This window comes from Periophthalmus magnuspinnatus, chromosome 13 (assembly GCF_009829125.3).
Source record: "Periophthalmus magnuspinnatus isolate fPerMag1 chromosome 13, fPerMag1.2.pri, whole genome shotgun sequence".
Lineage (NCBI taxonomy): Eukaryota > Metazoa > Chordata > Actinopteri > Gobiiformes > Gobiidae > Periophthalmus > Periophthalmus magnuspinnatus.
Window position 1 is genome coordinate 5,486,227 of NC_047138.1, and position 23,289 is coordinate 5,509,515.

At 40.6% G+C, this 23,289-nt stretch overlaps 1 protein-coding gene across 3 annotated transcripts in view; it reads right to left on the minus strand.

Moving 5' to 3' along the window:
- The window catches only part of cntn5 (contactin 5), a 79,383-nt gene that overhangs the window by 33,369 nt on the left and 22,725 nt on the right, over positions 1-23,289 (minus strand). For all 3 annotated transcript variants that reach the window (XM_033977467.2, XM_055225851.1, XM_055225850.1), the window contains exons 4-8: positions 16,231-16,434; positions 12,796-12,919; positions 12,521-12,696; positions 8,181-8,276; positions 4,945-5,148 (exon numbers count right to left, since the gene is read on the minus strand). In XM_033977467.2, the coding sequence (XP_033833358.1) occupies positions 4,945-5,148; positions 8,181-8,276; positions 12,521-12,696; positions 12,796-12,919; positions 16,231-16,434 (804 nt within the window). The remainder of the gene's footprint in view (positions 1-4,944; positions 5,149-8,180; positions 8,277-12,520; positions 12,697-12,795; positions 12,920-16,230; positions 16,435-23,289) is intronic.

The following is a 23,289-nucleotide window of genomic DNA, read 5'->3' on the forward strand; positions in this document are numbered from 1 at the left end:
AAATACATAAGACATTGACACAAAAGAAACAAACAAACTTACGACAACACGCAAGCCTATAAACATGGACACAGGACACTAACAAGTGTGTGTGGTGATTAAACTAACTGAAAAACTAAACAAACCCGGGATAGTTCTATTTAGTTTTATATTGAAAAATTATTGACAATGAACATGCGTGTGAACAAACAAAATGATGGTAATATTAAAAGGGACAAAGGCCGACTTTGTCACATAGCATAAAACCACATGGGGACATTTTCTTTGGTTACTTTTCTCTTCTACGATAAGAACCGAGCTGTAGAAATCTGAATTATGAACCCCTATGACTCATTATAGATTCAAACCAACTATTTAAGTGATTTTTTTAAATAATTTTGTAGATTTAGAATACGTTTTGGGAGATATTTTTGCGTTCTGATCATTTAAGGCGGCCATATTGGATCACTTTTGTCTCATTATAGATTCAAACTAACTATTTACGTAATTTTTTTTTTTACAATTTGGAAGATTTAGTAGATTTAGAATACATTTTGGGAGATATTTTTGCGTTCTGATCGTTTAAGACGGCCATGTTGGATCACTTCTGTCTCATTATAGATTCAAACTAAGGACTGAAGTGATGCAGCTCAGATTTTTTTTTTTTTTTTTTTTACAATTTTGTACATTTAGATTATTTTTGGGGGGATATTTTAGCTGTGGTTTCAATATTATCATTTATCATTTATATTTAGATGTTAATGAAAGTATTATTATTTTGTGTTTTACATTTTAATCAGTTGCATTGATCTTTTTCCGTAGTATCTAAATCAACTTTGAAAGACTAAACTAAACACATTTCTTTTCTAATTTGTTGAGCTTCCCCCTGTATAATAACTATGCACATACAGAAAAAAAACAATGAGACAAGCTGCTCACAAGTGTATTTTTGCCCAAAGTTCATCGTTTACCCCCGCTGTCCTCAAGGTGGATGGGGGGATGTGCGATCAATGGCGTCCTGCCGCGCAGAATACAGCGCAGATGCTTGTTTTGATTAAAAGAGCTTCACACCCATCCACTGAGTAACAACCTGAGCGTTTTACCAAGGCACACAATGTACGTTTTCATTGGTCCAAAGTCTCCAAACTCTGAGGGCGGCTTTACTTCAGGGACGTTTGATGTAGTCTGCAGGGTGTGCCAACGTAATTTTTGTCAATTGTGCGTTGTTGTGTTTGCAAGATCTGAATTCACAGTGTCGTCTGCTGAACATCATGTGACTGGCAGAGTATAAGGAGCCAATTCTTTTATTCTTTGGCATAATGGGCCCTGCAGCTGTGGGGATACGATTTGGCCAAGTTGTGTGGGTGGAAAGATATTGCATTAAGACCAGTGTAAGTGACAAGAAACTATAAATCTATGTCACAGTCAGATCTTTAATTAAAGGAATTACTTTCGAACACAAGATTTAATTACACGGGTTGGTATCAGGTGTGTACTTCATCTGGAGGGACATGGAATAAACACCTGAGTAAACATGCTTCAACATCTTGTCAAGTGGCCATTACTGCTGTTACAACAACGCAGATGAGACGGGATTGGGATTCTCAAGGGTCAGCGCTGGGATCTTTTCGCACTACAGACTGAAAACATGTAGATTTATGTTGTGTAGAGGAACCGGTTTCTTCAATACATTTCTTAGGATGATGTATTGCTCGAGTTTTGGGCTTTTGATTGATTTTACAAGTCATTTACGTGACTCGGATTTGACTCAACCTCTATAAATGCTTTTACAAACACTTTTTATGAGTATGGTTTTAAGTTTAGAGATAAGAGGTTAGAAAATTTAATTTCGCTTCAAATAAATGGCTCAACATTGGACTCAAACTCGAACAATGACAACTCAGATTTGACAAGTCCTAATTGTCTTAAAGCTACTATCTGCACATATATTGGATGTTTTTATTTACCTCTAGATGTCATACACCTGACACCTGTTGCCCGTCACCTGGCTTTTGTTTATGCTCACCTGTGCTCTCTCGTCTCTTTTTGTCAGACCAAAACTATCAGACTTTCAGACAGCAATAAAGCAGATAGCATGCTGTTGAAGTATTCTAAATCACTGCTTATTTTCGTCATTTTTCAAAAGAAACTGCCAGGCTTATTATTATCATAATGTGCTTCGCAAGATGTGCAAAATTAGCTGATGATCTTTGAGTGGAAAAACACGATTATTTCAAACATGCATTTGCTCTTGTAATGACTAAAACGTACCAAACTTTGACCTTAACTGCTGCCCCCAGCCTGTTGATATCTTAATTGCGTAATTCTAATCCTACAAATTGCTCTTTTACAAAACTAACAGCGTGCGTTGCCATGGTTATGTGCTAAATGTTGCAGATATGTCTCTGGGGGCCATTTCAAACCAGGGTATTCTAGTACAGAGGAGGAGTGTAGCTGGAGGGGCTGCAACCCTTAAGAGGTGCATTTGTGGTGCTACATTTGGAACGAGCATTCTTCCTGGGCTTGTGCGCCCTTTTCACTCTTACTCCAGGGATGTAATCTTGAAGGCTTGTTTGAAACCTTGACAATGACAGGCACCTGTGTGAAGTGATGGACGTTTGCCGGTGAAGTCAGATGGAAAAAACGCCTGTAGGTGAAACTCACACCTGAATGTAACAAACAGCTCTGTATTATCGCTCCTGAGAGGCCAGTACAAAAGAGTAAAATCTCTTCGACAGCGAGGGCCATTGATTCAGTTAATTTTATGCCGGAAAATGATTTCCCCGATGGCCAATTCACCAAAGCACACCGTGAACAAAAGAGCCTCTCCACACTAATGTTAAAGCATTGCTCATACTCTATTTATGGTGTATACTGGATTCATAACGCCGTCTAAACTAAACACGGACTGTGCTGTTGGCATCCCATTTGAACCAGTTGGATTTGAATTTATGGCATTATGTGTTTATTAAGTGGAAAGTTCACTTCTACAGTATAAGGCTCCTTTTGTAAAAACATCCTTTTGTCATTGATTATTACTGGTAGCGGCTGTGTTGTAATTATTTGTGCAATGGTGAACTATGCATTTCCATCCATCCATCCATCCATTTTCTTCCGCTTATCCGGGGCCGGGTCGCGGGGGCAGCAGTCTAAGCAGGGACTCCCAGACTTCCCTCACCCCGGACACGTCCTCCAGCTCCTCCGGTGGGACCCCAAGGCGTTCCCAGGCCAGCCGAGAGACATAGTCCCTCCAGCGTGTCCTGGGTCTTCCCCGGGGCCTCCTCCCGGTGGGACATGCCCAGAACACCTCCCTAGGGAGGCGTCCAGGAGGCATCCTGAGCAGATGCCCGAGCCACCTCAGCTGGTTCCTCTCAACGTGTAGGAGCAGCGGCTCTACTCCGAGCTCCTCTCGTGTGACCGAGCTCCTCACCCTATCCCTAAGGGTGCGCCCGGCCACTCTGCGGAGGAAGCCCATTTCAGCCGCTTGTATCCGCGATCTTGTCCTTTCGGTCATTACCCAAAGCTCATGACCATAGGTGAGGGTAGGAACGTAGATTGACCGGTAAATCGAGAGCTTCGCCTTCCGGCTCAGCTCCTTCTTTACCACAACGGACCGATACAGCGACCGCATCACTGCAGACGCTGCACCGATCCGCCTGTCAATCTCACGCTCCATCCTTCCCTCACTCGTGAACAAGACCCCGAGATACTTGAACTCCTCCACTTGGGGCAGAGACTCACCACCCACCCGGAGGGAGCAAACCACCTTTTTCCGGTCGAGAACCATGGCCTCGGATTTGGAGGAGCTGATTCTCATCCCAGCCGCTTCACACTCGGCTGCAAACCGCCCCAGTGCCTGCTGCAGGTCCTGGCTCGAAGAAGCCATCAGGACAACATCATCTGCAAACAGCAGAGATGAAATCCTGTGGTTCCCAAACCAGGCCCCCTCCGGCCCCTGACTGCGCCTAGAAATTCTGTCCATAAATATAATGAACAGAACCGGTGACAAAGGGCAGCCCTGGCGGAGTCCAACATGCACTGGGAACAGGTCTGACTTACTGCCGGCAATGCGAACACAGCTCCTGCTCCGGTCATACAGGGACCGGACAGCCCTTAGCAAAGAGCCCCGGACCCCATACTCCCAGAGCACCCCCCAAAGGACACCACGAGGGACACGGTCGAATGCCTTCTCCAGATCCACAAAACACATGTGGACTGGTTGGGCATACTCCCATGAGCCCTCGAGGACCCGATGGAGAGTATAGAGCTGGTCCAGTGTTCCACGACCAGGACGAAAACCACACTGCTCCTCCTGAATCCGAGGTTCGACTATCGGTCGGATTCTCCTCTCCAGCACCCTGGAATAGACCTTACCGGGAAGGCTGAGGAGTGTGATTCCCCTGTAATTGGAACACACCCTCCGGTCCCCCTTCTTATACAGAGGGACCACCACCCCGGTCTGCCATTCCACAGGTACTGTCCCCGACCGCCACGCGATGTTGCAGAGACGTGTCAGCCAAGACAGTCCCACAACATCCAGAGACTTGAGGTACTCAGGACGGATCTCATCCACCCCCGGAGCCTTGCCACCGAGGAGCTTGCCAACCACCTCAGTGACTTCAGCCAGGGTGATGGACGAGTCCGCCTCTGGGTCCCCAGTTTCTGCTTCCTCCTCGGAAGACGTGACAGTGGGATTGAGGAGATCCTCAAAGTATTCCTTCCACCGCCCGACAACAGCCGATGCATTTCCACCTTCTGTGTATTTTGACTTGAACAAGAATAAATGGCAACTCGAGTTAGAAAATACTCTTTTACACTAACCTGAAATGTATAGGTTGTATTGTATTTTTAAACCAGCAAGAGTGGAAGACACATACAATAGCTCTAAATTATCACATTATAATGAATAATAATCAATTTAATAATCTTAACATTGCTCAGAATATTAAATCAGAATAATCTCACCATCCGTCTTGAGCGTCAGAGGAGTCGGTGGGCTTAAGACTCTTGCATTGGTCACTGGGTTTTTGACCAAACAGATGTAGCTGCCCACGTCGGAGGGTTGGACCTTGGAGATGTACAGATTCCCTGTGTCCTGGGAAATGAAGCGTCGACTGTCCTCCGCCACAAACGAAGGAAACTCATTAAAAACCCAGCTGTAGATGATCTCTGAAAGGCAAACAGAGCAAGCAGATGTACAGGCTGCTTATGCCGCTGATTCTTCAAGTTCATTACTGTACACAAAGATGCATTATATTATCCGAATGAATGAAAAAATGCAGTTTTATGCTCAACAATCAACAAACAGATTCTAAACAGAGCAATGACTTTGGGATCTGCACCGTAGCAAAGGATAGTTTGATTCAGCAAACTAGACTATTTTTTTAAATTTTCAAATCATATTATGGGACTTAATTTTGGTCAATTTAATTTAATTTACAAATTAAATAAAACAATTAAATGATGCTTAAAGGTACAGTAGTCTGGTGGTGGTACGTCGCCTTCATGGTTCCGTAGAAATAAAACATTAAAACCAGATTTTGAAAGCTCCGCATAGAGATAGATAAGTTTCATGCCATCCTGGGAATTATAGCTATAGATTTAATGACAGCATTTCCAAGGAAACAAGCAGGAAGTAAACAAATACGAGTCAGGTTTGTGGAGATACAATCGGCTCAGCCCATGTCACAGGTTTTCAGTGCAATAAACACAATCAAATGTTTAAAAAAAGCAAAATACTGTGGTTTTAATTAAAAATAAAAAGCAAAAAACAAAAGAAAATTATTAGATTGAATATCATTTAAATTAGGTGTGATAATGAAATGAAAACACTTTAAACAACAACGGGAAGAAAACTATTCACAAAGCTTTGAACCAGCATACACTATAATATTCTCTTTACGTCTCATTGGCTCCAAATTAAATACATTAAATACAAAGTGGCTCTGAAAATCTCCCTGAAACCTTGAATGCAAACATGTTAAACAGTGTTTTATGCAGTCCTATATGAGTTTCAGATGTAACACACTTTGAGTCACTGAGGCATTCATCACCTCTGCCAACTTTATGACTATGATCTTCTTTAAAGTGATTGGAGCAGGTGCTGGGGATCATTTGTCACCGGGTGTCAGAGTAGTCGGATTATACCTGAGTCAGTATGTGAGCATATAAAATATAAAAAAAAAAAAAAAAGAAAAAGAAAACAAAAAGACAAATAAAAAAATAAAAAAAGAAGATAAGAAAAAAGAAAATAAACATTAAAGCCGCAAGCGGCATCGAAAGGCCCTCGCGTGCCGTGCTTCGCACTCGGCCGACCCGGCACTCCCTGTGGGTGGCGCTAATGCGCCACTTGTCCCTTTTTATTGCGACTTTGGGCTGCACTTGTCACCAAACAAGTCAAAACACATTGGAAGTGCTGATGCACAAAATGCAAAAAAATGGGTTTTCCAGGCATCGCCATGGCAACACCGTGCAAAATACAAATTTGGACTTTTTTGACGGGGACGACCTGAAGAATCACTGTGCCAAATTTCACATTCCTCAAAGAAGCGAATAAGTCGTTATAAGATTTTGAAATGTACGAAAATTTGGAAATTTTCCCATTAGGATAACATGGGCTGTTTTGTGCATCGCCATGGCAACCCAGTGAAAAATATGACATGTGTCCCATTGACTTTTTTGATCAGGACGACATGAAAAGTCATGGTGCCAAATTTGACATTATTCCATGAAACTAATATTTTTCCCATGAATGGGAAAAATTGAGAGGATTCCCATTAGGATAACATTGGCACATCGCCATGGCAACACGGTGCAAAAGACGACATAGGTCTGATTGACTTTATTGATTGGGATGACCCAATGGAATTTTGTGTCAAATTTGGTAACATTTGGGAAAACAAAATTTTCGCGCGCGCAACTTCGTGAAGCAATAGGCCCTACGCCCTGTATGGGCTCGGGCCTAAAAACAAAAAAAAACAGAAACTGTGGAACTACTGCTACTACTAGACTCCACAAGAAAATGTTTTTTGCCATTAAAGAATCATTTTTTGTTCTGTAAAACTGTATTTTTCACTCATTAGTCATTAACATCACATCTGTGTCACTTCCTCAGCAGAGTACAGAAAAAGTCGGTTTATTTCCCTTGCGACTCTGTCCTTTTAATGCAACGCTTGTGCCATTTTGACAATAACTAACTGAAACCACCAATTACATGACAAAGTGAGTAAAATATGTTTTTGATTTGTAAACTTGCTTTTATAGCTTTTCTAGAAAACCCTGTTCAGTTGCCTAAATTGCCAGTAGCCTAATTTGTGTATTTAGATTTGATTCTGGGACGGCGTGGGGCCTTTGTGAGTGGAATTTGCATGTTCTCCCTGTGCCTGCGTGTTTCCTCTGGGTGCCCCGGTTTCCCCCTCTACTAAAACATGTACAAAAGGGTCGCCTTTGGGGCCAGGACTTCCCTGAAAATCAGTGGGTACATGACATCCTCTTGGCGCCATGGCAACTCTGGTCAGGTTTTTAATGAAGAGGAAAAAACTCAGATGCTCTGTGCTTTCATCTGTCAGTCACAAACCATCATGAATCTTTTATTGCCTTTTTAATCACCTGTTCCTGCCACTGCTTTCTGCTTCCTATCATCTCGTACGCTGCATCTCATGACATCCACAAATGTTAAGCGGGTGTTGAAGTGCACTTGGCAGACATTCCCACATCACAGCCCATACAAACAAAAAACAAATAATTCATGGTTCAGAGAGGAGCTTATATTATAGGACCACTGTGGCGAGGGACTCTCAACGCTACACTCTTACACTGCTGTCTATGCTCTGCTGTATATGAGAAATAATTGGCTGTGTAACATTGCCTTTCATTTGTAATGACCCAGCAAATTTGATCTGAGAGAATCTGCGCTGCGGCTTAGCTGTCTCCATAACTTACAACAGCCATCATCAGACACATGGATGGATGGGAGCACAGGCGGATGTACAAACAAAGCATTAAAAGAGTCCAATAAACACAAGAAGCAGCGATCATTCCACTTTAAGAATCATAAAAGTCGTCATTGCCGTAAGTAGTTAGTATTGTGTAAAGTCATAAAATAGCACTATAAACGTATACTTAAAAGGCATTTTGTGATTTCATAATAGTGTCATCTGCTGTTGTTATATGAACTGTTAAATGGTAAAGTTAAATCTTACCTGGTGAGTGAGGGGGCGGGGTGCACATGAGGACCACACCTTGACCTTCCCGCACAGACACGCCTCCTCTCGCCTTTGTACTGAACGGCTTGAGAACTACAAGAAAAAGAAAATCTGTTTATATATACAATGGTTCATAACAAGGTAGTCATAATAATCAATTCAAGAGCAAAGTTTTAATTCAAAACATATAATTACAGGTTGATACAGTCACAGAGTTAAATGAAGCGTCAGGCGCCTGACGCTGCGCCTCCAGACTCTTCACCACATCCAATGATTCTGAGAGGACTTTGTTTATTAGTTTTTAAAAAATGACAAAATTATATTTCAGAGTAATGGGAAACAGCCCATAACTTCAGATTCTGACAAGAGTCTGAAAAAAACAACACAAATAAAGCAGCAGTTTGTGGAGCTGATCTTCTCTGAACCGTGTTTTGATTGCAGATCAGAGCCACAATTGTTTGAATGTATAATCTTCTTTTGTGAGCTGACTCCTCTCGCACATTTTCGATCTCATCATGTTGGCCAGCATCCCGAGTGTGATTTATTGGTACTAACAACCTGCCAGCAGAATGGGGATGGAGAGTGACTGATTGTCAACATGTTAAATATTGATTCAGCAGCAGCTGCCACCACTCAGTCTTACTGTCAGAGCACTGCTCTTTCCCTTTTCGTTTGGTGCTAAATCACTGATCAGTGTCCTTTGGTCAGATTTGGTATTCAAATGACCATTACATCTGCATTCATTAAGCAATATGTGGTCTTTGTGAAGAAACCACATGACTTTGTACTTAATGTCATTGGATTTATTTCAATGCAGCTGAAGGACGACTAGAGTAATTACCAACCTCCAGCACAACTGATGTCCTTCACTGTACATTTGTATAAATGTATGTGAACCTCAATTATTCATCCAGGATACTCACTGCACAGAATAAAATGTTATGTCACATCTGTGATGTGCAAAAACAAACAAACAAAAATAAATAAATCAATACAAATATATAAGTATATTATTTATTGATTTATGTTTGCTTGTTTGTTTGTTTTTTTCCACATTGTGTTGTCGATATCACTTGATAAAAGGCTTTTAGGACTTTACACCCTGTTTTCCAGAGTGAAGGTGGTTTGTGCACTTAACAGTAGTTTTATGGATTAAAAGTGCCTCTGCAGTCACCACACTGGCGACAACACATTTTAATGACCCATAATTCTCCCGTGAAAGTGAGAATCAATTCAATATTTATGCTGCTTTAATAATGCAACAATTGCATGGCCATAAAAGTATAAAAATGACCATCTACATTATACATAAACATCTTCAAAAATGGTTTGATGCTCAAAGAGACTGTACTGTTATATTTGACAACTAAAGACACACATTTCAATAAATTATGACTTAACTAGTTCTTTGTGATATCTGTGTGTTTGTGCGTGTAATGTATGAGTGTTTATCGTCCAAAGAGTGGGGTTAACTTGAGTATTACTGTACGACTTAAAGCAGCTGTACCTGAGCCTGAGCTGGGCTCACGTCTGCAGAGGGAGAGTCTTTGGGGAGAAAGATCAGAGGCCTTCTTTCTGCCTGCTGCCTTCAAAGTCATGGCTGAACAGCCCAAGTGTGAGTTCAGCCACTCCGAATTTCAAAACAAAGAGGAAAAAACATCCTCTGAAACTGAGCCGGACAAACCCTAAACAATTATATACAGGTAACTCTGACTATATGTCAGTAGAAGTCATCATGAACTTCTTTTTAATGACCATGTCACTCTGAGAAATGATGATGAAACATTAATGGCAGGTTTCTTAATTGTTTTCAAAGACTATTACTTATGCTCTGTATGCATGGCAATAGCTGCACAGAAGAGAAGACGACTTCTAGATGATTACTGAGTATAAGCTCACACACAGATGAATAAAACAACAAAGTGTGCCCTTTTGATAAATTAAGGATGTGATAAAAGCTACAAGCTAAGCTGAAAACAATAACATTGATAGATTTCTAACATAACACACTAACATTACAAAGAGAATAATGTGATCTGAACTTGACCTTTGCCTGTAACAGTGGAGCTTGTCTGACATCAGACTGACGAGCCCATGTGATAATTCAAACATCGACATTTCATCATTTCAGATACACACTTAAATGACTCAGCAGACACACCTTTCTGCCAATCAGAAAAACAGTGTGAATAAGCCTCTTATATGGACCACATGAGCTCTAATTAAAACAACAAACAACATGTTTGAGATCACATTCTATTGGAGTCTTATAATCTATTCAATCCCCCACAGAACATTTTTTGCCACTCAAACACTGCTGTGCTGTGAGCGCGTTTGGATGAAACAGCTAAAGGACTTCCTCACTGTGACAGGCCTTATCATTGTGCAATTACTGACAATGCATTTGAAAACAGTGTGACAGCAGAAATGTGTTAGTACAAAAGGTTGACATTTCTCTTAAAATAACAGCACTTTAATAGTAAAAATTCATGTACACATAGAAATCACACAGGTGTACGGCAAAGGACATAACAAATATATGTACACAGAAGTATAGTTCATGTTGCCTTTGATCCAGAATACACACTTCCTCAATACTTTATGAAGATGTGAGTCTGGTCAGCAGTGAATCTCCCAGTTTTCAGATGGGCGTGATTGACAGATGGATTAGCCAATCAGGGACACGCACGGTCCATCCAGATCGGAAAAAAATGAAAGAAAAAAAAACATTGTGAGTTTCTGCGGAATCATTGAGCGAAGCACTAAACTGTTAATCTGAGGTGAGAGAAATTTTTATTTGTAAATTATAGGTGACCAATGAGTGTGTCACTGAAAAAGGACAAATCTAATCACATGTTTGGCCAGACTGATAGCATGTGTGTAAAAAAAAAAACAGCGAGATGATTCTGGATTTGCCAGGCAACAATTCACGGGGCACACTGTAAACAAAATGTGGTCATTACTACAAATACACTGCTTTAACCAATTAGCATAAATGATGTATGAGTCTGATAGTGTCACTAGTGATGTTGAATATTTATGCAGGGCTAAAAATAGTTGTTCATTTGTCAGCCTTGATGTCGGCTCAACAATAAGTACACTAATAACTGCGCTAAGTATTATGTACGCTACTCTTGTTGGAGCAGATCTATTTTGTTGAAGTAGAAAAATTACCAAGGAAAATTGTAGAGCAGCGAGTGGACAAGAAAGAGGACAGATGAAAATACAGAACATGTTGAATCCGACACTATTTTAAGAATGACGTGTCTTTGCTTCACCATCTGACAGACATTAAAGGATTCAGCTTGACAAGTTTACTTCGTTCTTGTCCTTGCACATTTACATCAACTCTGCTGTTACTAAAGACAACGCAAACAGTGACACCAGACCTGCAAAACCGAAAACCATCACTTTCATTTTCCCTCTAACTAGTTGGTCTCTTTTCAAAAAACTATTTAAAGGTAAGCTCAAAGTTTTAATGTCAATATAGCCATTATCGCTGGAGCTCCATCCAGAAAAGCAACAATGCGTTTTCTTCGTCCCAGCCCAGAGCCCCTGGATGATGGGCTGGAGCAAGGCCAGGAATTTGCTGGAGGAAGAAATGCGCTTTTTTTCCTCTCATTTACCAAGAAGACGTGGCATTTGGGGCCACACAGCCTGTTAGCTGTGCAGTCCGACCGCATCACAAGGAGTCAGTAGAACCAGACTTCAAACTAACTCGCCACAACATCCTACGTGCACAAAGGCCAGTGTTTACTTGTGCCTATAACCAAAACAGCTCATTCTCATCCAAAGAGACAGGGGCTCCAAGCTAATCACGTGCTTATGAAGGAGCGTCAGGGTGTTTTTAATCTAAGAACCTTTAGTGTCTTTTACAACCAAACCATAATAGTGTGTATCGCTTCAAATTGTATAACTTTTGTGTTTAATATTAATTCACTCACTGAACAACTACTTGAACCTTTATTTTTCTTTTAGCACATTTCTGGATTGCGATAATATTGTTGAAATATAATAAAACAAACTGTATCATGTATGTTTTTGTCAGTATCACCCTCCCTACACTAACATGCAGTGATATTATTTTGGTGCTGGTTTATTCACATTTGGGAAAGGCACAGGGAGCGTCTGTGTCTTGTAAATATGAGTAATAACATCAACCAAATTAATTTAATACAGGATGCAACAAACTGAATGACAAACTTTTTTTTCCCCAATATTAAAAACCAGTGAATTGTGCCAATATATCTTTTATCATCCTGCTGCCTGTGGTCTTTGTTAAAAGAGATTGTGTGGTGGAGCTGAGAAAAGATGGTACCTTAATAAAAAATACTCACATGCAAATTGAAGGAGAGCGTCTCTGCTTAGAACAGTCCCAAAGCTGTTCTGGGCTTTGCACTGGTACCTCCCATAGTCTGTGGTTTCACTCGCATTGGTTATAATGAAGTTCCCCTCGATAAAACTGTAGCGGTAGTCTGCTTCTGCATGCACTTCTGAGCCATTGACAAACCAGCTGAAAAACAATAAATAATTGTTTCATTATTTGTGGAAAATGACAGAATTGAGAGCTAAATAAAGCAGTAATGAACTGGCAGGCAGTTTTGTGTCACACCTGTATGTGGGTGGAGGGTTTCCTCTGGCTTCACAGCGTAACATAACCTTCTTTTCATCGGAATCCAATGAAAAAATAACATCGTCTGGCTCCTGGATAAAAACAGGTCCAAATTCTTCACTCTCTATGGGAAGATAAAACGGAATAACATCTTAGCTGGGATTATTCATTTAGTTTTGCAATTGCGAAAGATCTCAAAGAATTTCTTAATACATCAGAGACCAGTCCAAAAAGTGTAAATCCAAGAATAAAATATACTGTAGAAAATGTATTTTATGGTGGTACTGTATGTGATACATTTCATAGATCGCTCTTGAAAATGAGACATTAAGTCTCAAGAGGTGAATATGTATAAATAAAGGATTCATATTAATGATCATGTTATGGAGCTGTTTAAAGTGTACTTTATGTAAGCTGCACCTAAGGTTTTATAAAAGGACGACAATCACAACTGTCCCTGGATGGCCAGTGACTAAACCTGCAGATCAGATAAAGTACACACGTTTTTCCAAGTATATGGAAAGGCCTCATGTGAAAGCTGAGAACTTCCAGAATTCACTCTCTGAGCTGCAGAGGCTGCACTAGCACTGATTCATGATTAAACCAACTGGATTTGAGCATTGAAAATGGCAACTCAAATGGCTCACTCTGCTTCTTGATTGGATAATTCTCTTGAGAATCAAACCAAATTATAACATAAACATATGTTACCCGGGGACACAGACAGCTCAGGTTTATGAAATTCAAAATCAAAGTTTTACATACAGTTCCTCTAACTAATAATAGCAGTAATACTAGTATTTGCTATGGGCCATAAAAGATTAACTCTATTAAAAAAAAAAAAAAGCAGTCTTAGAGTAAGCATGGACTAAAAGTGTGTGAGAATTCGGAAACTGGAATATTACTTCTAAAGGCAAAATAAGAGCTTTGTCAAAGAGAAGCAACTCTGCAACTTGACAGCCAGGTTGGATAACACTCACAGGGGGAAAAATACATGTTTGGAAATGTCACTTTGAGAAGATCAACACATATATAAAGCAGTGTTCACTTGCATTTATGTCTTTTGGACCACTGTTGTTTGCCTAGAGACTTTAAGAAGAAGAATGGTCTTATCAGAGTCAGGGTTGCAGTGTGGCTCTGCTTTTGTTTGCTATTTGAAGATGTATCGTTGCAAAGTGAATGCTGCGTTACATAACACAACAGCTTTAATCAAGGACACAGCAGTTTTTTTCCCCTTAAAACATACAGACTTGAAAAAGTTTGTTTTAAGTAGAAAAGGCAAGTGTGCCAAATGCATTGGCCCAGAGCTGTATGAGAAACACTTTGTTGGCATATCTATATGGCCAGCAAGACACATCCAACTAAAAGACCAACTGTTGAATGGAACATTATGTGTTTTTTTTTTTTTTTTTTTCGTACAACAGATACAATTTTGCTTTGCAGCTTATGTTCTTATAGACGTCCCAATTGGTACAGCTGTCCATGGACACTGAGAACATTGCCTATCCTGTCAACAAAACAGACTGGGTAGATGTTTCACTAATCCTAATCCTCCAGTAGCCACATTTCATAGCCACAAATGAAGCCACAACTGTTCATTTTGTCCCTTATGGAAAGGCCCTGCAGCTCTTAAATATGTGGAATTGTATTCTTTATTGATCATGTTCATGAGAAGCACAGTCCTTGTAAAGTCAAAACTAATAAAAATAACTGACTGCACTGGTTCTTAACTGCTTTATTTAATGAGCACGAAAATGTACTTCACTGACAAGAGGCAGAGAAATGCTTCAGCCCAAGGTGAAGTGAACTGACATTAAGCTTCATAATGCACTCTTAAGCTCACAGAACTGACTTCAGTTTTAGAAGACAGATAGTAGAAAAGATGCACTTATTAGAGACTAACATTTACTACAGCCACAAACTCCAAACTCCAAAAAACAAAAAAAAACAACTGATGACTGATAGAATTTTACTGTTTGGCCACTATACTATCACCAAACATCAATCCACAGCAGAGATATAATGTATCTGTCACCACTGACAATACAGGGGCATTACTCTTGGTTACAGAGATGTAAGTGATGTTGAACATCAATGTCATTTTCAAAAAGGAACCAACGCTGGACAGGAGAGTCCAAACAGGAAATACTATAGACTGATCCTGATAGAAACATTTGAGGAAAAGAATAGTCTCTACACAAGATGTGAATATAAAAGAATGGCATCAACACAGATCAGTAGATAGGCCACATGGGCATTATTTGTTTGCACATCGTAAGTCTGGTTGTCATCACAATGGTGCTCAAGATTACCACTGACATTCAGAGATTAGTGTGATTAACTAATTCACAAGCCTGGGACATTATATCTTGCACAATTATCCAAACCCTCACTAAAAACAGGAAGTGGCTGCTGCAGATGGAGTTTTCACACTGTAACTTAGATATTACATCTCCTTTTTGACAAAGATATCCATCATATCTATAGCTCCTGTCCTGACAGGATCACAGAGAGAGGTGGATATTGCCATAATCCCACTTCAATTTCACACAGGGCGTGACCCTGGTCACTGCAGACCATGCAGACTGGAGATGGATAGGTGAAACTCATTTCCAGAGCTGATCTAAACAGGCAGGGGGCCTGCACACATGACAGGAGAGCAGACACAGCACAGTGTTGGCAGCTGGAAGCAGAAGTCATATTTGGTCTGGTTAAACCCAGGAGTGAGGCCCGTGTCAGCAGGTGAGAAAACTGCACTCTGAACTGATGTGGCACCTGCCATTCCCTTCCGACTCACCTACAAGTTCAATTCTCAGCCTGGAATAAGTGACTAAATAGCAGTTGGCCAGCTGTGAATGAAGCTCACCTGTGTTGCACAAAAGCTCGTTTTTTGAACAAGGACAAATTTATCAATTGAACAGAGACCAAGACCGTTTGAAAAGGTTCAAAGCTGTATTTGGTCTCACACCCCATTATTTCTGTGTCATTTTCAGTTATGATTCAGGGCAGTGTTAGGAAGGACTAAGCCAATGCCTTTTTTCAAAATTGATTTGTGCAATTTCTTGATTATTTCATTGTGCTCTGTTGCTCACTTCTCAGTGTGTTCAGTGCTCCCTGAGCTCTGTCTGCTCTGCTGCTGCTCCACGCTCACATGGTCCCAGGACACACCGCTCTGCCCTCCTCAAGTCTCTCCTGGCTCCAGTCGTCTCCCTCACCTGCCCCTCACCTCCCCCCTGCTCTGCTTCTATTCTATCCTCATCACCGCTTCATCCATAATGCATTACTCACACTACTTTGGCAATAACCTGTCTGCTTGGAAACTCTAACTGTTTTAAGAGCGCCCCGGTAGATTTACAACTTTCACGGAAGATATTTTTGATATCAGCAATTTTTATTATTATTATTTTTGGAGGCATAAGAGCAGAGGAGTTTCACCTTCACTCCGGTAGTCCTCTTGAGAGTTGAGCAGGTTTTGGGATGACAGGGCATAACTGGAGAACAGGGACCAGTCAGGAGAGGACGGTCCACTGTGCTGAGGTCTGCCACGGGAGCTGAGCAGCGATGAAGAGCTGTCCGACTTCATTCGTAAAACTGCAGCTGCGTATGTCATGGGCCGTGCAGCAACGGATTCTGTAAAGTCTAGGGAACAAGAAAAGGATGCAGTGATGGCAATGCTTTTTTTTTAAATGCAAAACTCTTCACTTGAGATTGAAACAATGATTATTATAAACTCAATTTTGCTTTAAGTGCAATTCATTGATTGTGTTGTGGCAAAATTTAGAAACCGAAAGGAGCGGACGTTAGTTTTCTCTGGTTGACAAAATGTAGATTGAATATGCTTGTGAAAGAGAATTTACCTGGGTAATAATAGCTATATTTCATCCTTCCATGATAGAATAATGTAACTAATACATCACAATATCAGCCCTGCCACTGAAATAACATGAGTGTTATTCTACAGGGACATCATATTCAGGATGGACAAAAGGTCAAGGTTTTAAAATGCGCAGGATGACATTAACTATTCCCTTTAGATCTGGCAAAAAAAAGGGATGAATTCCTTTTGCTGCTATTGTTACACTGCAATTATTAGGCCCGGAAATGTATAGTTTATTGAATATATAAAGCGAAACGAAAAGCAGGAACATTGTTGTCGCATTGGATTATTTTTCCTTCCATTTCTACTATTCTTTGACCAATCTAGCCCGCCTAGAAAGTACCTAAAATTATCCCAAAAACTTTGCAAACCAATGGCAACCAACGTTTAAGCTAATGTATTTTACAGAATAATATGTGTAATACAATTCGGTTGTGTTTTTCTTTAGGGAGACATATGCTTCAAAGTAAAGACCACAATTACAGAACAAGGACTGGTAATAAATATAAAGAAATGGACAAAAACCATGGAGCATAGCACATGGGGCGTAAGGACGGGACTAATAAGAGACCGGGGAGTGTTTATGCCACGTGATAAAGTAGAACTGAAGTAAACTGAAATATAATTATGTAGCCGCAGGGACTAGTCAGATGCAAAAATACTTCTATCTGCAAACAGGAAGTGGGCAATTACTACACTGCATATTCAGAGAAGAGGCACAGTTTGAACTTCTCTAGAAATAATATAATTGTGTGTGGTAAAAAAAAACAAAAAAAAACTAATAGGTAAGCAATTAGTAGTTACTTTGTTGGGTTTTTTTCTGTGGACGCATGGCATTCAGTGGTATTATGTTGCACACTGCACATATTTTCCATGAGCACATACAAAGAACACTGTAGGCAATTGTCTTAATTGTCTTAATTTGTGACTACACGGCAATATAAAAGCCTAAAAGTCAAATGCACAACAATTACAAGAGTCAACGCTGCTAAATCCAATAAAGTTCATTCAAATTAACCTCATAAAATGCCTCCAGATTCATTTTGCTCCAACTCTCAAATGGCGTGTTTAAAAAAGAAATAATTTGCACTGACAATTAACTTAATGCCTTCTTATTGTACTGTTCAACATAGTCAGAGCTTATAATTAAGAACAATGTGTGTTCTTTACAATATTATTCTGTATTTGAAAAGCCTATTTCATTTCTATTGTCTGCTAAATCTGATGATGTTTTTGTAGAAACAGACGGCAGGGCGGAAGAATAACAGCAGTTTGTATAACAGCAGTATTAAATCAAACTGTATTTACAAATACAATAAAAATACAGTCATAATTTTATCTCACAGATAACACTCACGTGTCAATGAATTATATGTCATCAACATCAACTATGTCTTGGATGTGAGCAAAGGTTCAATTTAGTGTGACAAGTCGAAAGAACAAAAGTAAACTTTCCTGAAATGTTTTTCTTGGTGACAAATGCCACCTTTATTTGACAAAAGCATCAGGGCTCACGATCCACCTCTCTCTCAAATGGATTTCTTGAAAAAGTGGCACCAGCTTATTGAACCACAAAGTCTGTTTCAATTTCAGACGTTTACAATCACTTTTAAACATGGTACACCAGTATAATAAGATTATTAGTCATTAGACCTGTCGACATAATTACTATATTCACTTATTCTATAAATGATATTCAGTATTGTAGAGAGTGGAATAAGTAACCCCTATGACACATATGTACGATACAGATACAAATGAACTACTGTGTTTCATTTTGCTGTGTGTTCATTGCAGCTCATGTTTTTTTGTTGTTGTTTTTGTTGTTGTTGTTTTTTTATCATATTCTATATTACTGTCTGTTTTAATTAGCATCATATGAAAAAACATCAGAATGTGTTAGTGTGTCAGGCCTATTAATTATAACAGCAACATATATTTTTTGAAATGTTAAACAAATGGAGCTTCTGACTCATAGAAACAATGCAGTAACATGTAGTTTCAATTGAAAAACACTGCCAGTGATATTCTTGAGTCTGGTTTACATTTTACATAAGGCATAGGTTCAATCCTCAGACCTAATCACAAACTATTTCTGCGTGTTTTGTTCATTGTTACTGTTCTGGGTGCTCTACTTCCTCCCAACAGTCGTTTTTTTGTGTGGCTGTGTCAGCACCATCATTCTGCAGGGCGGGATCCACCAAAATCACCTCAAAACTGAGATTAACTCAGTGACCCTGTAATGATACTAAGCATATAATGAACACTTTTGATTATGTGGGATGATCTCTTTATTAGAAAGCTGCATTTCCTTGACTAGACAGTATTCATTAATAAATATGGGGCAGATTAAGCTCTGAAGCACAGACGAAGGACGCAATTGAACATGATTTTAGCTGATATCAGGTTTGGAGGAGCCTGGCCACAGCTGGGAGGGAGTGGTGTGAAGAATTCATTTGAATAACACAGTGTAAGTTGGTGCGGCGCTCGTGGGGCTCAAGTAGACGGACATGATTAGCCGTAGCCTGTAAGATTAATGAAGACCTTCACGGGGAGATTATATTGACTGAAGCTGATTATGCTTGAGACCATTTATTCCGCAGAATATCATTACAGATAGAACAATCCATAGATCATATGCGGCCTCAGCTCACTCTCCATTACAGCAGACAGCTCACTAAAACCCAGCCTATTTCGTGATCCGGTGTTCTGCATCAACCTTGACAAAAGTAAGTCATTTGGGAAGACACAGTCATTCTTTTTGATGAATGGGATTAACGTTGTCATGGTTTTAATTGACTGCGTGAAGATATACATTTGCATTAATGTGTTGTCAACGTAATCTAGAGAAATGATGAGCGAGAGCAAAGTTTGGTGACAAGATGATCCATATTCTTTTCTTCTAGATTAAGGGTAATTTGAGGATATGGTAATGTAAAATGAGTTGGCATGATTTTGGACGTAGTAAAGTGAATACTGCAGATTATCTCGTCGTCACGGGCCTTTGACTGTAGTAGACACCAGGTCAAGAGACATTCTGTCGTCTTAAAATGACGGGTTTCTGTTCTGAGATTGAGCGATTCTACGGTTTCTCTTTCATTATTGATTCTCTAACTTTTTCTTGGTTAAATTAATTCTCATGTTCAGCCCTAAGAGGCAGCTGCTGTTGTGATTTCGGGCTTTACAAAAATAAATTGAAGTGAATTTAATTAAGTTTTGACTACTTTTTACATTTTTTTGCTCATACAAATCTATAAAAAAGCCACCAACTGATTTTATAAAACATTGATAAACATACAGTGGGTGTGCAGGAACGAGAATAATATGAAAAACGTCAGACAGGTAGAACCCTGTAATTCTGCAACTCAAAATTAATACGTAAATAGGAAAATGACAAGCCACAATTTGTCATTTAAGCAAAAGCGAAACAGTAAAGGAAAAAAAAAAAAGTGGATTTGTTGTTATCATTTTTAAGTGGTCCAAGGAAAGAAAACAAGATGAAGAAGTTGAATTGAATAATAATAATAATATTGCCTTGGAGCAGGGTCCATGTCAAGCCCTTTACATTCCTGCATTCAATTACATTTGCAGCCAGGACCGGTTCAGCCTATAAACAGACTGAGCAGCTGCTGAGGGCCCCGAGGCCACCAGAGGGCCCCCAAGAGCCCATACATACATTTATATTGAAAATAATATAATATATCACGTTTTATTGGACACAGGGCTTGTTTGTTTGCATCAGCCTAAATATCCCTCTCAAACAATTACATTTTTTTTGTATCTATAGTAGAAAAATATCTGCTGCTGCTACGTTTGTTTTTGAGTCGGGCAGAGGTGAGGGCGGCTATGTGTTTACACCGGTGCAAGGACCCGACATAATGTAAATTTAAGCCCATTGTCGCAACTGGAATACATTAAAATCCACCAGAAACAAAGAAAAAATGTTAAAACTCTTGACCCCTCTTATATGTTTGTGTTCTGTTCTTGTGACTGTGGTAGTCGTGACATTCTGGATGTTTTCAGTCTGATGTTGGTCATAAAAACACAAATACAACTGGTCAAAGTGATGAGAGCAGAGTCAGAATGTTGTCAAAATTGAATCACCAACAGCTGAACCAGGAGGCATCTGCTGTCAGGGGCCCCAGAGACAGATTCAGCTTAGGGCCCCCTGAAAGCTAGAGCCGGCCCAAGGTTGTCGTGGGGCTGATTGACAGAGATACGACTGCCAGTCTCTGCCAATAGCCTCACTCACACACACCGCTTTGATACATAGACGAGGTGGATTAAGTGTACTGCTCAAGGGCACAACAACGGTACAAAAAAACAAACTGTAATCGCTGAGCCACTGCCGCTCTATTAAGTTGAAAAGAGTTGGTATGAAGTTTTCCTGGTGTACATTGCTCATTTAACGTGGACAATAACACTTCAATAGAATGCGTTACATTATTTAACTCCATCAAGTGTATTTTTTGGTCAGAGAAAATCTTTAGTTCGAGCACAGAGAGCCATTGTTCTATTATGAGCTTGTATCTACTCACAGAATCCCATGGTGCTGATTAAACTGATGATCACAGTGAACACCAAAGATGCATGACTGCCAAGACTTAACAATGCAGCCAATTTTCTCACATTTTTTGCTTCACTTTGTAACAATAGAACGAGCTGTCAAAACTTTAATTCTTCTGCCAAGTCGAGAAAGTTCACAAGTCTCTGATGGCTAGATTAAAAATGCAACTATTTTTTTTCACCCCGACATCCTCGACTATACAAAATGTAGACGGCGATACGTATTAATGCTCGAACTTTCCGATGAATGGCATTGACTATTCATGTGGAGAGGCACCGAGCTCCTATGCAAATACAGGGGGCATACGTCAACCGCAGTCCTAAGTGAATTTAGAGGAAACGCTGCATTTAAATGTTTACTTTTTTGTGTATAATCAGAGTCGTTTTTACTCCGCTGCGTGGATACAAATACGTATACATTTCCCTGAGCGTATTTGAGAGAGTTCGCTCTTTGGCCCTTGGTGGAAATTACTTTATGAATTGATACAGAGGGCAAGCAGTGGAGGGCAGGAAAATAATAAATAATATATAATGTTAAAGCAGCAAGAGGTAATGATGGCCCTTGACCCGGCGTGCCATTCTCCCTCCCTGACAGCGACCCGGGCCGCTATCTGCTCTTCAGTCTTGGAAATCTGTCTCTAGATGTGGCATGCCAAATCTGAGCTCATTTGGACTGAAAACCAAGCACTACAAAAGCAATAAAAGTGACAGCGAAATTTCAATCCAATATGACCGACTTCCTCGTTTATTACAGGGCAGCGCTCCAGTTCAACTTTAGGCTTGTCTAATGGAGCTCATATCACTGTTCTGAATTTCATGAGTCTACTCCAAAATTTGCTTGTTCTCGCTCCCAATGAGGTCCAATTTGTTGTTGCAGCGTTGAATTGGTACGTGTCGGGCGTTGTCGTGATGCCCATTTCATCACAGATTTTGCCAGGCCGATCTCCCGGTAAAAAAAATAAGTGACTCCACTAAAACCATGGATTTGGCAACTACAACTAACAACTTCTGTAACTGCATAAACGCAAGCTAGTTTATAGTATATGGTATAAGATAGAGTTTATATCAGTGTTTCTGTGCTGTCTTTCCCCCTCCCTTCTGTGTCTGCGCCGGGAGGTGGGCGGAGACTCTGGCATCACCCACTACACACCTGCAGCCATGAGCAATCAAGCCTGCACCTCGGGAGTACAAAGAGACTGAGGATCCTACAAACTCCGCCAGATCATCCATGTATCCCCCGTGGTACAGTTCCGCTTGGCTCAGTCTAGTTTTTTGTGCGTATGATCTCCGTACTGAGTTGTTTTTTTCTTGTTTTTCCCCAGACCCCGCTCCTTGGAACCACCCTGCACCTCAGCCTCCGACCAAGCTCTCTCCTCGACAGGTACGAACACGTCAGCCTCCGACCCAGCTCTCTCGTCAACTGGTACAAACACCTCAGCCTCTGACCCAGCTCACCTTGACCGGTATGAACACCTCAGCCTCCGACCAAGCTCTACTTAACTGGTACGACCACCTCAGCCTCTGACCCAGCTCTCCTTAACTGGTACGACCACCTCAGCCTCCAACCCAGCTCTCCCCTCAACTGGTACGAACACCTCAGCCTCCGACCCAGCTCACCTTGACCGGTATGAACACCTCAGCCTCCGACCAAGCTCTGTCCCCAACGATACGAACACCTCAGCCTCCGACCCAGCTCTCTCCTCGCCAGGTACAAACATGTCAGCCTCCGACCCAGCACTCCACAACTAGTATGAACACCTCAGTCTCTGACCCAGCTCTCCTTGACTGGTACGACCACCTCAGCCTCCGACCCAGCTCTCCAAAATCAGTACAAACACCCCAGCCTCCGACCCAGCTCTCTTCCCGACCGGTACGAACAGCTCAGCCTACGACCCCACTCTCTACTATCGGCTCCGTCAATCAACATTTACATTTCCGTGTTCGTAAATAAACTCTGTTCAACTTTTTACCCCAAGTCTGTATCTTTGATTCCCCAGACATTACGACAATCATATTGCGAAACATTCTAGGCAAAGCAATACCATTTTCAT